This window comes from Nothoprocta perdicaria, unplaced genomic scaffold (assembly GCF_003342845.1).
Source record: "Nothoprocta perdicaria isolate Ctin4 unplaced genomic scaffold, notPer1 scaffold_150, whole genome shotgun sequence".
NCBI classification, from domain to species: Eukaryota; Metazoa; Chordata; class Aves; order Tinamiformes; family Tinamidae; genus Nothoprocta; species Nothoprocta perdicaria.
The window spans coordinates 1,792,983-1,807,353 of NW_020454650.1; the positions used below are offsets into that span (position 1 = coordinate 1,792,983).

General features: G+C 42.3%; 1 protein-coding gene across 2 annotated transcripts in view; it reads right to left on the minus strand.

Annotated features, from left to right (window-relative positions):
• Positions 1 to 854: 854 nt before the first annotated feature.
• DNAJC13 (DnaJ heat shock protein family (Hsp40) member C13) overlaps positions 855 to 14,371 on the minus strand; it is a 43,860-nt gene continuing 30,343 nt past the window's right edge. For both annotated transcript variants that reach the window (XM_026034872.1, XM_026034871.1), the window contains 17 exons: positions 13,689 to 13,868; positions 12,648 to 12,815; positions 11,937 to 12,050; positions 11,593 to 11,709; positions 10,903 to 11,080; positions 9,987 to 10,078; positions 9,574 to 9,673; positions 9,020 to 9,094; positions 8,782 to 8,894; positions 8,310 to 8,479; positions 7,888 to 7,930; positions 6,810 to 6,983; positions 5,697 to 5,876; positions 5,292 to 5,432; positions 4,815 to 4,958; positions 3,931 to 4,030; positions 855 to 1,630 (listed from right to left, as the gene is read on the minus strand). In XM_026034872.1, the coding sequence (XP_025890657.1) occupies positions 1,533 to 1,630; positions 3,931 to 4,030; positions 4,815 to 4,958; positions 5,292 to 5,432; positions 5,697 to 5,876; positions 6,810 to 6,983; positions 7,888 to 7,930; positions 8,310 to 8,479; positions 8,782 to 8,894; positions 9,020 to 9,094; positions 9,574 to 9,673; positions 9,987 to 10,078; positions 10,903 to 11,080; positions 11,593 to 11,709; positions 11,937 to 12,050; positions 12,648 to 12,815; positions 13,689 to 13,868 (2,187 nt within the window). In that variant the 3' untranslated portion in view covers positions 855 to 1,532. The remainder of the gene's footprint in view (positions 1,631 to 3,930; positions 4,031 to 4,814; positions 4,959 to 5,291; positions 5,433 to 5,696; positions 5,877 to 6,809; positions 6,984 to 7,887; positions 7,931 to 8,309; positions 8,480 to 8,781; positions 8,895 to 9,019; positions 9,095 to 9,573; positions 9,674 to 9,986; positions 10,079 to 10,902; positions 11,081 to 11,592; positions 11,710 to 11,936; positions 12,051 to 12,647; positions 12,816 to 13,688; positions 13,869 to 14,371) is intronic.

The window sequence follows — 14,371 nt, forward strand, 5'->3', positions numbered from 1 at the left end:
CTTAAAGTAGTTTATTTGTACTGAGCTAAACCCTTTTAACCTTTCTAATATTTTCAAAGGACAGAAGTGCCTTAACTGCACTGCAGCGATACCCTAAGGCAGCAACTGTTCAGAGCCAGGCACAGCCTAGGAAACAGAAGTGAAGGGCACGGTTCTGTAAGGTAGGACAGTCTTTCTTCCATCAGGAACAGAGTTACAGCTTGGGTGGAGTTAACACCAACTGGCTTAGGGATTTGTGCGTGCGCATACGCTAAAGACCTCTAAAGAATCTTTCACTGCAAAGATGTCAATTCCCAGGTAACAATTACAGATGTCAGGCTGGAGCCTGGGRAGTGAAGAATCCCAGAGCTCAAGCGCAGAAGGTGCTGGGTCTGCTGCTCAAGGAAGAGCCAGATCCCTGCTCGGCTGAAGGGCAGCTGCTGCAACCAAGTAGCAGCCCCCCTGACAGCTCCCAGGAAGGGGCAGCTGTCTGCAAGCAAGTTCCACACGTTGCTCCATCACTGCAGGGAGTGGAGAAACCACGATCATCATCTTGCAGTAGCAATTGTTTACATTTCCATCCATCCTAGTTTCCTCCCACTTCCTGCCGAGGTTGGTTCATAGGAAGTTGAGAATATCAGCAAGTCCATGGTGAAGTGCAGTTCTACCAGAGCAGCAGCGACCCCTCCTCAGAGCTGTGCTCAAGGAGCTCTACTCCCTTAGGGAAACAGCCAGGACCCCCAATCGCAGCCCTAGGTACCTGCACTCAGATTAAGGCCCCCTTTCCCGTCAAGAACAGCTGCATAAGAACACCTCCTTTCTCATTAACAAGGCTCTTAATTCCCTTTATTTTTAAAATTTTATGTACATATGAATGATCTGTATAATGTACACTCTATATAGAAAGTTTTTATATACTGGATAATGTATAGAACATTTCACAATTACACTAATTTCTTACATAACATGTCAACTTTAAGTTTTTTTTTGCTGAAGCTTTTTCGATTTGGTAAAGCCAGTTATACATACGAATGTCTAATGCTGTTTGATCTCAGGAGGATCATGTTAATGATTAAGGTCAGTGACGGGGACAGGGACGAATCCTTTGCAAGTCGCGTTCAATGGAGAGTGATCGTGTCAGGCTGGGAGAAGGGGGTGCCCTTTTAGTGGGGGTCAGTGAGGTCCAAGTGATTTAGCCCAATTCCTCGAGACTGTAGCTCAACTCCAGTCATGCTAATTCATAAAATATAAAAACTAGGAAAGTTTGATTCACAGTCTTGTAAACAAATATAAAGGAACAAAATGTGCTTACGTACAACAAGAAAAAAAAATTCTTGTGTACCCATTTCAACTGATCCACAGAGTGCTTTCTTATGTTACAGTGTGATAGTTAGAATCACTGACTTTTCCTAAAAAACAGTCATAGAAAAAGGAATAACACTGTCATTAAAGATTTGGAAAGGTAGTAAGTTCACTTCAACATTAGAGGAAAAAGTTGTTTCCTCATCACTGGCCAGGCTGCCTTGGTGTCTTCCCACGAAAATTTCCAGTCCTTAGCTGACATCTCCCACATCGTTGTCTACAGGAGGTGGTACATTGGGCATTACGGATGATGTTGTCCCTGCAGTGAGGTAACCAGCAACTCCAGGGCCTTGGGGGGGGGGAAAAAAAAAAAAAAAAAACACACAGAGAACAGTGATCATTATTACGCTTTTGAAGTCACTGAGCAGCTGTATTCTCTGTGGTAACACTCAAATACATCATTCAAGTCAACCTCCTCAAAATAATTTAGGAGTTTGGGGTTAGATTCTTCACAATCTAGAAACACTAGAACTAAGACCACTAAATTTCTTAGCCACTCAATAGAGTCTGACCTAGGCCCTTCTTAGGTCCACACAGAATATTTCCATTTCTGTATACCCTRTGGATGACAAAAGCCCAACAGAATCAGCCATCTTGTCTCCCAGCAGGGAAGGGCTGGAGAGGGGCTTCCTGGTGCTAAGGACAGGACTGCRGAAGTGCCATGGCCCCAGGCACATGCTGCAGTGCTCCATGTTTAAGCCTTCAGCACTGGCAGGGTTTTCCCAACCACTGACTGCAGCAAGTTCACCAAACTGCCTCATGGTTGTCCAGGGCAGCTGTCTGTACCTGCAGTTAAAGCAAACGGTATCCTTGGGATGCCCAAGGTGCATTCCAGAGACACAGAACACCTGACACCAGCCAGTCTAACAGATCACTGCATGGGGCTGTTTTGTACAGAAAGGAAAGCATCTCTTCTCAGCTTGGACTTGGGCAGTATAGAAATCTCCACCAAAAGCAATAAAACTGCTCTATTGCAGTAGGAGGCGTTTTGAGGACAAGTCTTATCAGATTAGTAATTGCAGAAAATTGCCCCCACTCAACACACTTGCGCATTGGTAGGGATTGACTTGGTACCAGATCTTCAACTTATCATGTCAATAGGCCCAAGTAGGGAAAAGTTCTGCTTGGCCCTTTACACTTCCCTTRAATTCTCCCACATTTATTGATCCTTCATCCCCACCACTCCCTTCTCACACCACAGCCTGGAGCTGGAATCTCAGGGTTTTTCAGCAGCAGTSCCATGCTGCTGCTGCAAACGCGTGCGAAGCACATGGTGCCTTTGGTAAAAGCTCCCTCGCCCCCAGGGCACTGCTCTTCACTAGCCTGTGGGGACATTGCAAGATGAGATCCTGACCCACTTGTGCATGTCCTAGTGCAAGGCAGCCACTCCTTTGCCTTCAGATCTTCCCATAATTGGGCACTTGAACAATTTAGAAGATGAATGCATCTACAGAACCAGCAAGCACCAGCTGCTGCACTGTTAGTTTTCTGCCATGTGCATAAAGATGAGAAGCTTCAGTGTTTGGCAGCTCGGGGCTCCACATTTGTTACAACCTCGACACGCACCGGTTCTGTGGAGCGCAGCAAGCACAGCATGCATTTCAGAAGGTGGTATCTACCTGCTTTAGAGAGCTACACAGAAGTTAGCAAGCTGCCTGGCACAGCAGACCTAAAGCCCACTTCTCAGGTGAAGGGGACTGCTGCCAGTTAGAAGGGAAGGAGAGGAGACACCTGAGGGAGAGAAATAAGCAAGGGGAAGTTTAAGGGAAGTGCAAACAGCAAAGCAAGTTGAAGCTAGAAAGAGGCAGAGCACAAGATAATGCAGATTAAGAGAAGCTAAAGAAGCTAGTAGTTCCATTTACAGCATCTTCAGTCTGCACTTACAAGTACTTCAACACTGGACAAGTCAAACGAAGCACAGGCCTCAAGACAAGTTCGTCCCAGCCTAGAGCTGCTGAGCCACACTGCCTCTGCTTGCAAGCCTGACAGTTTCCAGCATAGTTGGTTTTCTGGCCAAGCTTTACTCRCTAATTTACAGTTTACAGATAATTAATGGATTTTTAGCACCAATTAACAGTTTACATTTTTTGATAAAGTGGCATCAGAGAGCAAATGGTGCAAGAGAACAGACAACTGCTCTTCAGGGGTGCAGTTTGGAACAAGTCTGTGGAACAGGGTAAGGCTTCAAGCACTGCCCCTTCAGCATCTAGCCCCAARCTAGAGCACCTGCTTCCAGGTCAGGTCTTGTCCCCAAGCCGGGAGTGCAAATGCAGCCTCAGCAGCACCATCAGGGGACCCCCTCCAGGGACACTCCATGAGCACATTCAGGTAGGTGCCACAAGCACAGGCCATCACTGGAGAACCACTGCCGAGTGAGGGGCATGTCCCTGCACTCCCGGAAAGCCACTAGCACTCACACTGTCTCAGTGCTCTAGCTAAAGCAGTACAGCAGAGTTAACATAGTTCAGCCATTTAGGCCACTTGGATGGCACCAGATCCTGAGCATCAGCACTACCAGAGCTCAGTCTGACACAACTGAGTCAAAGAGGTCAGTATTATTCAGAATATGAACAGGAAAGAGTTGCGAACCTGTGAGGTATCCTGATGTTTGTGTCTCAGAAATGAACAGGTCGTGTTTCTGATCTTTGAAGGCACTCCACACAGAAGAACGAGACAGAATTTCATTTACCTACAGCATTGAGAGAGATTAACACAGTGAACAAGTGACACGGGTCTAGAAGAAAGAACCTCCTTTTCAAGAGAAGTCATTTTGAAGGGATCACCAAGTAGGACAGCAGTAGTTATGATTCCATTTCCTGATCTAAAGCCCCAGAGGAGACTAACAGCTTGTTTTTCCAGCCGAGCTGTGCAGCTGAGCGCTGCAATACACAGTGTGAAAAGCTCAGCATGTTTAGGAGATTGATTTTCTCCCTTATTCTCCAGTTGGAGACCAGGAAGAGCAACCCTGGGAACAGGCACTTGCCATATGCCTAGAGCTTAAGTTTACAGCAGGAAAATAGGCCCAATTTGAAGGAAAAAAAAAAATCCTGCTTTTGACCAAGTCTTCAACATCGGGGCAGGGGAAAGGGATCAGGGACTAGCAGTTAAAGATTTTACTTGACTTGTATAGAAGTATGTTATATGGCTGCAGTTGTCTACAGCAATATTTATCACAGCAAACAAAAGAGCAATTTTGGTTTCCAAATGAAGAGTTGTCTGCAAAAGCCTCGCTGATGCTTACAGCACATTCCTGCACTTGGATTTTGTCTCCAACTAGTGCTTTTTTACCACTCATTGAGCCAATACAAATTCTCCACGAGAGGGAAGTTTTGCACCATCATCATTTTGTAGCTATGGGTTGTTAATGTTCCAGGGGGCATCAAACACAAAAGCCACAGTAAGATAGGACAAGACTTGTCAGCGTTGGATCTTGCAGGTGCACAAAGCCCAACTAAGGGCTTGCCAGAACCTACCTGCTCCCCATACTGTAGGCTGCGAGACATGGACTTGAGAGTTTTCACAATCTGAGCTTTTGTTGCAGATGGGCTTTCCAGGTTTTCAAGRCCAATACCTTCTAGCAGTTTTAGAAGATAAGGAACCAAATCTGCTTTCAATGCCTGTAAACAGACCCAAGTGAGTTGTCTTGATATGCACTTAAGAAGTCTTAACAAGCTTAGTTTGATTAGCAACCTTCACATCTTTGCTGCCTTTGCAAGAAACAGGCTAAAGCTTAGTGCATATAGGAGAAGGTTTCAATCCTGGGTAACATCCTTGAACAAGTTTATGTTTTGAGTAAGGAGTAGGTAAGTTTGTCTTTTCCAATATGCAAAGTACATTATTGGGTGGCTTCTGACATTGCTGGGCACTCAAATTGGATGGTACCTCTTTTTATAAGCAGATTAGATAAACAAAAGTTACATTGTTCTACAGAGTAAGAGAATGCTACTTACCTGGGCTACTAAGTCATTTTGTTCCTTCTGAAACATCCGGTTCAGTGCTTCGCAGGCTACACCAACTATATCCGATCTCTTTTTCATTCCATTCATGAGAGGGCCAATGGTCTCAAGCGATGCCATTGCTCGAACACAAAGCTGCGAGGAGACAAACATCCAAAATGCTTTATTTCATCTTTTTTTAGGCCAACCTTGATTTTAGCTTATCTGATCAGCCAAGACCAAGCTTTGCAGTGTCATTAATCTCTTCCCTCCAGTCCATCTGTGCTTGTCTGCTATGCAATATAGTCAGAATAATGCACTAAGATCAAAAAAAAAAAAAAAAAAAAAAAAAAAAAAAAAAAAAAAAAAAAAGCCTGCTTATAGCTTTTTAAAATAAATTTCTCAAGAGTGATTTGGTACCTCGTTGTCAGACAGAATGTGCATGACACGAATGGCACTTTTCGGAATGGCGTTGTTCTTGTGGTTCATGGCCTGGATTATCTTGTGAAGATGACCAAGCGGAGGGACTTGGTCAGCGAGCTGAGGCTGGGCGCTGAATAGGCACACAGTTGCTGTGGTTATAGTTTCTAAGGTCTCCCCCTGCAGGGAGAAAAAAAAAAAGTCCTTAGTAAAACCTAATGTCTCATCATATTAGGAACAATGATTCAACCTTCCATGCCATTACAGTATACACTATTACAACAGCTAAAACAAGGAAGTTGGAAGAAACAGTTGCAGTAGCAGTGGAGAGATGTGCACTGAACTTCACAGATTACGCTGAAATCGGGCACTGTTTCTGGCTAGAGAAGGTGCTGGCTGGCAGCGGCCCACGTGCCAGCTTGGTGGTGCTTGGGCTGCCTGCAGGGATTTCCGCAGTGCCCGCGGCCAGGCTGATCCCACCTGCTGAATGCTGCATGTCCCTGCAAACTCCAGCACATCYGTGCGCTAAGGCTGTTAGTCACATCACACGTAAATTGCCTCTTGTAATTCTACCCTAGCATCTGTCTGAACACTTTAAAAATCAGTTTAGTACCAGTGTCATTGAGCCACTGACTTGCACATAGCTCTTATTCAAACTGAAGCATTAGTTTTATTGTATTAAGGGAATTTGCCAGGTGGCATCTCCAGGTCCTATAAATTCACACCACACCAGCATGAGAAACCAGTGCTGCAGAAAGACACCACCAGAAAGTGCACTACGACCTGAAAGATTTGAGGCTGTGAGAAAACAAGTGCCATATCTTTAGATCAGTCAGCTGCAGAATAACTAAAACTCTTATGAAGACTCATTAGTACCCTAACATATGACTCAGACTTGCTGGGGCCAATTCTGTGGCTTCAGGGACTTGGAAAAAACCTACTGAATTGGGATCAGAGACTGCTACCTTTCTGACTCTATCTAAAATAACAGAGATATGATTAGTCATTTATGCTGAGAAGAAAGCGTGAGAATCAGAGTTAACTAGAAACTACCTCTGTAGCAATACCAGACTACTAAAGAGTTCAAAGAACAGAGTGAGAAAGTCTGCTTACATGGGGGTTATTTTTCTCCAGTAGTTCAGTAAGTTTTTCCAACAGTGCAATGAGAAATTCTCTTGGTTTCCGTAAAACCCAGGCCGGCTGGGCAATAAAAATCCTTAAGAAGACACCCCCTACTGAAAGTTCACCTTCTGCTTCACCATATACCACAGCAAAGTCTTCAGGCAGCTGCAGAATTGTAACACAAATAATTATTACCTGGCAAGGAATATTTGCGAAATCAGTTTCTACAACATCACACTTCTCCGCAGACAAGAATTCTGAACCAACTACAATGGAAGCTCCATTGGTACAAGACCAACAGATATCTAATTTTTTTTTTTTTTTTATAAATGTGAAAAAAATGGTGATATGAAATAAAAATACAGGTAGTATTACCCACAATGGACTTTCCTTGCAAAGAATCCAAGTAGCTGGCTGTGCAGCTAGATCAGTGCTGAGCAAATTCAGAGAAGCAATATTAGTTGTGTGGCTGATCAGTCAGCCCTTTCCATTCTTCCTTTCACCATCCAACCCAGGGAAGTTTCTAGCTTGTACTCTCATCAACATAGTTTTCTTGTATCTGTTTAAAGCTTATTCGGAGTCTTGGCTGTTGTTTTTATAGATACTGGGTAATGCTAGGGAGCAAAACATCTCTCACTGATTGAGCTGACACTACGGAACAGCTTGGGAGAGTCACTTGCACTGCAGTTCAGTGGCTCAGTGGTGTTGCTGAACACCCACCAAGARCACAGTTACTACAGCGTGCAGCAAGCAACCTGCTCTCCCCAGGAAGCCAGTGTTCTCCTTAGTTGCCAACTTTTGAGAAGCTTTAGAAGGGCCTGAGCTTTTTATAAAATTCAGAATATTTAGAACCTGCCCTTCCAACAACAGCAAATAAAGTAACCCTGATTTTAAAGTATAAAAGCATCAATTCAATGCTAAAATACTATGTTAGCATAGTGTCAAGTTTTCTTGGCACTTATCAATACAAGAACAAGGAAACCATATGAGTTGCTACATGTGTATACATTTCATCAGCTTTCCTGCAGTCTCCCTGAGGGCACCCAAAGCAGAGATGTTCCACTCTTACCTTCCAATTAGTATCAGGGTTGTCCCTCTGAAGTTTAAAGTGCCTTTGAAAGAAAAAAAAAAAAAAAAAAAAAAGGTTTAATGATTAGTAGAAGCATCAGTCTGTCCCTCTTTGCTTGTTCTTAGTCTCTCCCTCCATCATTCATGAATTTGGCTCCAGTTTCTAGACCCCACATTCTCTCCTTCCAGAATCTGGTCACAACGAGCAGTTACCTGCAGCGTGCACAGACTGCACGTGGCCCCTCACCAGTTGCATACACAATATACAGCAGTAAACAAGCTTTTTACTATAAAGTCTAGATTGTAAAGAACCTCCTATCTAGAGGGTTCAGTTTGACTGGTTTTCCATAGCAGCCCAAGCTCACTAATGTTAAGAGCAGTGTCAGCTAAGACCATATACTTAGGCAGCAGGTCTCCACATACTCTAGCATCATTTCTCGAACTGTTGTTGATACTTTCTCCCTGGAGTTGTCATTCCAAATTAATTCGGGATTTTCATGAGTTCCCTCAAAGATGTGAACAGCAGCTTCAGGGTTATCTCTCATGGCATCCATGAAGACTCCAGGCAGAAATTTCATTAGTGTAATTCTAACCTAGAAAGGAGAAACCACATAGTTAGTACARTATAAGACTGAGCTGTAGTCAATAGTTATGGTCAATAACAGGTCTGAAGGCTGAATATCTAATGATGAAGTCATATTACACATGGAAACCAAACTGCTTATACTAGTTACAAGCAAGAAAATGGCTTCTAAAAATCTGCTTGTGCATTCATCATGAGGAAGTCAGTTTGCTCTTCACAGGAATGTTTGTCATRAAAGAGCTGTTGCCATGCAGTCTTGAGAGAGAGGGTGCTAATGCCAAGATTACAGTTTCCACAGGCAGTGATTCTTACCTTTGGACCCACCAGCTTATCTGCAGTCATTTTGGCAAAAAGCTCTGCTGTCTGGGCTCTGACTTGGGGATGAGTTGAGTTACAAAACATATCTAATAAGTAGATTAAAGCACCTGTAGAAGATCATAAGAAAATCTGAATGTTTAAGTCATACAAAATTAGCTTCCATGCTGTTTTAAAAATGAGACCACTAACCAGTACTGTGGAAAAAAATGTAGCTTCTGATTTATTACTATACCTTTTGCCATAGCTTCTTTAATTATTTTTGTGCTAGATGTTAAAGCATATAAAGTTTCAAGAACAAGTTGCCGACCTGTCAAAATAAACAGGAGAAACCTTAAGAATTATATCTGCCRTATACATGATTAATCAAAGACAAACTAAACCAATCATTTTAACAGAACACTGCACCAAAAGAATAAAGTTTAAGAAGGTCTGGTCAGAAGTGCATACACTAAGAATCAGCAGCTTAAGGATTTCTGGCTAAGATAGGTTAGGCAGGTTAAAGAACATCCAATCATACAATCTAGTTACACATTGCTTGTTTAGAGGATTTAGGCAGTCAATATTCAATAAGCAATCAGTGATCTGCTGAGCAAATTTTCCCAACTCCACCTTTTCAGCTCATACCTAAGACTATGAATTGGTCACATAGAATAGCTTCCCAACGATCCCCACTAAAACCCTTTCACACAAAAATTAGCCAGTAAGCTCAGTCAGCCGCATTCTAGCCAGTTCTGTGAGCTGAAACCGGTTGCCWTGCAAGACTCAGAAAAACTACATGGGACATACTTGAAGGAAGGGAATGCAGGAGGGCCAGCAAGTTGGCAAGAACCATTGCCTCCGCAATGTTGTTTACACATTCTTGATTACTGGTTACTATGTTCACTACCTGCAAGAGATGAGAAGCAAGAGTTAACTGCCTTRTAACTTTACACCTCCATCACGACAGCATAGTATGCAGTGAAGCAAGCAGTCTTGTCAGTCAAGGGTAACTGCACTTATCTTTATTCCTGCCACAAAGCTAACTTTTATTCCTTTATCTGCCTGACAGGACAAAAGACACAGGCATGGGGCTATTGTTTTATTCCTCAGGGAGAAGTTGCCTGACACCCTGAAACCTCAATTTTGGCTGTTTGTAGGTGCCACTTTACAGTTACACAGTTACACTGTGAGTACCAAATCCGTGATGCTTTTTCTTTTACCTCCAGAGCCAACTGCTGCACCAGGCCAGCTCCATGAACACGCAGAAGGGAAAATATCAACTTAAAGTGCCCTATGCATTCACATTCAGAACCTGCAAAAGACCAAATAAGTTATTCTCAAATTAGCAAAAACATCTGCTGAAGGTCATTCCAAGCCCACATCTGGCTGCATAGGAGGTGCCAGAGATGTCTGTACACAGCCTGGCACAGCAATTGCAACAGCTCCCACAACAGAGAGTTAGAAGATTAAATTCTGTGTAGAAACTAGACTAAGAGGCACTCTCAAGGCAATAATATTTCAGGATTTCTTCCTTTCTCCAAGGCAATTAAGCAAGCCAATTGTTCATTAGCAGTTTTTGTTTTTCCAAGGTAACTACAAGTCTGAATATCTAACATTAGCCACCAGAACCGCTCGTCGCTGGAGACACTTCCCCCTTTTCCAATTCTCAGTTCAGAGGCATGCTACGATCTACACCTTATCTGCTCATGGGTCTCTGCACTCTTAAGCGCATCTCCTCCTTTCTTGAGATTCTGATGAAAGTATTTACTAGTGTACAGTTGAAGGGGCTTCCTTCATGCAAGCAAGCTCAAAAAAAAAAAAATCAACTAAAGATAATTGGAAATAATGGAGGATCAGGTTTGATTCAAGATGTGTACAGCTTTTTGGCAACTGGCTTGCTAGAATTGTTTCAGGGAAGGAAAATGGACAAGGCCTAGACTTCACACAGAAGCAAGGTGTTTACTGGGAATGTTCTCCAGGAGAGAAAGCAAGCCTATCTATAGCCTATTAGCAATACTAAGGCCTGAGAGTCAGCAAAAAGGCTTCCTTCTATATAGGAGCTAAAAACATAAAACTCTAAGTCTTATTAATGTGGTCCAAAGGAAAGTTTACTAGCACAGTTCACGTTAAGCCTACCTGGATTGTGTTTTATGACATTTCTCAGAGCCTCCAGAGCCATTTCAACCCTTCGCAGGCGATCTCCATGCTGATGGGACTCTACTTTGCCAGTCTGCGTTATTGCCATCAGCGTGTGCAGATACTGAGCTTGGGAGCCAATATAATCCAAGAGGCTTGCTGCAAATGCTTTCGGAAGCTTTATGTTAAATACAAGAGAAGAGCATTTTTAGCCATGTGATGAAGCAGTATTCACATTAGAGGATAGTATGACTGACTAGCTCCTTCTGATATACCAGCTTCTTCCATACACAAAAAAAAATCCAGTATAACAACTGCACGTACAGACTATACTAACACATTATGTCTAAATACACACTTAGAAAGTTATTACCCTTCTTTCAACAGCATTTAAGCTATGTGTATTATCTGCACATGCAAACAATGCTATTGGATAGAATAAACAACAACTAAATTTACTGCATCAACCTCAGCATCTGCCTTGCAAGCAGAAGGAGGAAAGGCACTGAAGCATTTGAAGCCGCAGTCTTACCCTGACAGACTCACAGTTCTTCTTATTGCATCTTGCTGCAACAGAGAGGCATCTCAGAACATGACACTYACATTGAGGCATTTTGTCCACTCTAGGTCTTATGGAAGTAGCATCAAGTACTAGTTAGAGATTTAACAAAGTTTTTAGCTAAATCTCACCTCTAGTTGAAAGGTAGGAACCTCATTGTAGACTCTAACAAAGATCTCTCCCACAATAAGTTCCTTTGCATGGTCACTAAAGACAAAGTCAGATCCATAGCTTTTGTCACAGTCTCCCTTTAAGCAAACAGATGAGTAGCATAAGCTCAGATGCACAGAAAACTTGTATAAAGCAGTAATTTGAATAATATAGTATAGCAATACTTGAAAAAAAATGTAACGTCGGTATATTTATCAAATTGCCCAAGACAACTGGAAACACTAGAAACCCCATCAAGATATTTATTAAATAATATATTAAATCATTTATTAAATAATTAAATCTATCTTTAAGAACATCTTACTCTCTTCATCATGCTTTCTTGCTGAGATTCCAAGAATTCAAGTAGTTCAGCTCTTGTCCTGTTGTTCCAAATCAAGTAGGGGTTCTCTGTGTTACTGTTAAGCATCTTCAAAATCTAAAAAGGAATAAGGAATTCTGTAATTTAGCAAGTGTGAAAAACGCTAATTGAGGATCACTATGCACAGTACCCAAAAGGTTTTCATGATACAAGTTTGATCTAGCTTGACTCACAGATAGACTGATTCCATAGGTTTAAACTGTAAACCTCTCCATATTTTCAGAAAAAAAAAACAGTATGTGGAAGCTATTTGGTACAGGAAAAAATTCTTTATATTTCTTCCAACTTCACTCTGCTTCTCAGACTCCTCTACTTTTGATAGCAGGCAGCAACCATCTACAGAGTCTCATTTTGAGATTTCCTTGGCACCACTTTGAGAAGAGTTGAACCTTTGATGTCTACTATCATCACAGCCTCCAGTCTGCACAATTTAACTCCTATTTCGTCCCATATGTGTTTTGGGAGTGTTATTCTCCAAGCTATTGTTCATGCCGAGTCTGACTGTTTAAAGGACATTTCCCTTGCAATCAGTAACTTCAGCTGCAGTTGCACTGCTGTTCTCCGAAACCACGTTTTCCTAAAAGGAGCTGTGCTAAAAGTGAACAGTTACTTCCTCTGTGAATCACTGAAGAGTTTTAGGCAACCACAGCTTACCTCAGTAAGTCTGGTCACAGCAAGTTTCCTTGCAATATAGGGTGTCAACATCCCAGCCAAGCTTTTCCTGATAGCTGGATTTTCAGGGGTAGCCTGTTCTTCAGAGAGGTACCCTCCAAGACGACTCAAGGCCAGAAGACTGAGTTTAGCAAGGCTATTTGCTACCTCCTGAAAAATGAGAGACACGAGCAAGCGAGAGCTAACTGAYTGTATATCAGAAAAGCTAAAGAGTTCTCCAATACTTGCACACCAAAATGAGCAGAACAGGGTCCTCTGTTTATCTGCATCACTGCTAATACAGGAACCTCTCATAAGACATTAGGTGCTGCAAATCACCGTGTTGTGAGCTTAGTAGGTTTAGTTAGATATGATCGTTAAGTGGGAAACCGAGTAACTGAGATGAGCTGAAGGCTACAGAATCTGTTTAGCTTAATACTTCTGACAGAGTAATGGTTCTTGTAAGCACAGTAATCAAGCATCAGTACAAGCCTCTGACAGTGCTCCAAGAGCTGAACTTTGAGCCATCTGTTGTAGGTATCAACCTGTCCAGGAGCAGAGAAAAATAGAACAGCACCACTTAAGGAGGGCATTTAAGTAGAATGAACCTGAAGGCACTTCCAGTCACAAGGCAAAAAGAAAACAGCCATAAGGTGGACATTTGAAATAAGTTCATGACATTGTTTCTATACTATCTTTTCAGTTGAGTTTCAAGAAAGTTTTTTTCTTCTAAAGGAAGAAATCTTATTTTTAACTCATGAACAACAGGTTATAATWCCTCACTTCACTATCCATTTCAGAAGACGTTTAGTCTATGTGCAACCCGTTTTGCAGCATTAGCATTTGAACAAGACACGAACTACTTAGGCTTCTTCTAAAAGTTGGATTTACACTTGTGTCAAGCACCACTTTGGAACAGGTTCAAAATACATGAACAGTGTTAATTGTTCTAAGCAAGCATCAGAACATTTTTTGTTGTTGTTAATTTGAGAAGGCAGGCAACGTCCAGGGCTGTCTAAAAGGCAGGCCCGTTGTTAGCATTACCTGATGATTGGAATCCTCACTTTTCTGAATGCCACTTTCTTCTAGCGTGTAGTCATAGTTGAAGAGATATCCCAGTAGGTACCAGAGAACTCCAGCTTGGAACAGGTGGGTCTGCAGCCAGTAGTCTAAGGCAAAGGAGCTAACGCACTCGACTCCCAAGGAAGCCACTCGTGGGATGTTCTGGAAGGGCACGAGGGGAGACAGAAGCAATTGATTTCAGCACTTGTGACCAAAACCAGGCAGCTGATTACCTTAACAAGCAAAGATTTAAACCTTCTTGCTAATTCTGGAACATTGCTTAAGCTATATGGAGGCAGAAGTCAAAGTGTTGTGCCAGAACTAAGGAAGTGACAAGTACCTACAGTGAAGCAGTACAGCCAGGCTGGTGCTTCTGTTTCACGTTTCCCCTGTAAAGGTCCAAGATAAGATTCCCATTCTTAATTTAGAAAGAAAATTCAGTATTTACATAACACAAGGCAAGTTCCCAAGAACTAATGGCAACAAGAATTCTTGAAGGCTGTTCCCAGAGACTGGGTTAATTTATTAGTTTATCTGCTTGCACAAGATCTGGCTCAGGAATTTACATCTGTGATTCGGTGCATTCAGCCAAGCAGCTAGACAAAATTCAGTTACGAGGCACAAGCTGGCGAGTTTTTGAAGTGACTGAATTAAGTTCAATAAAT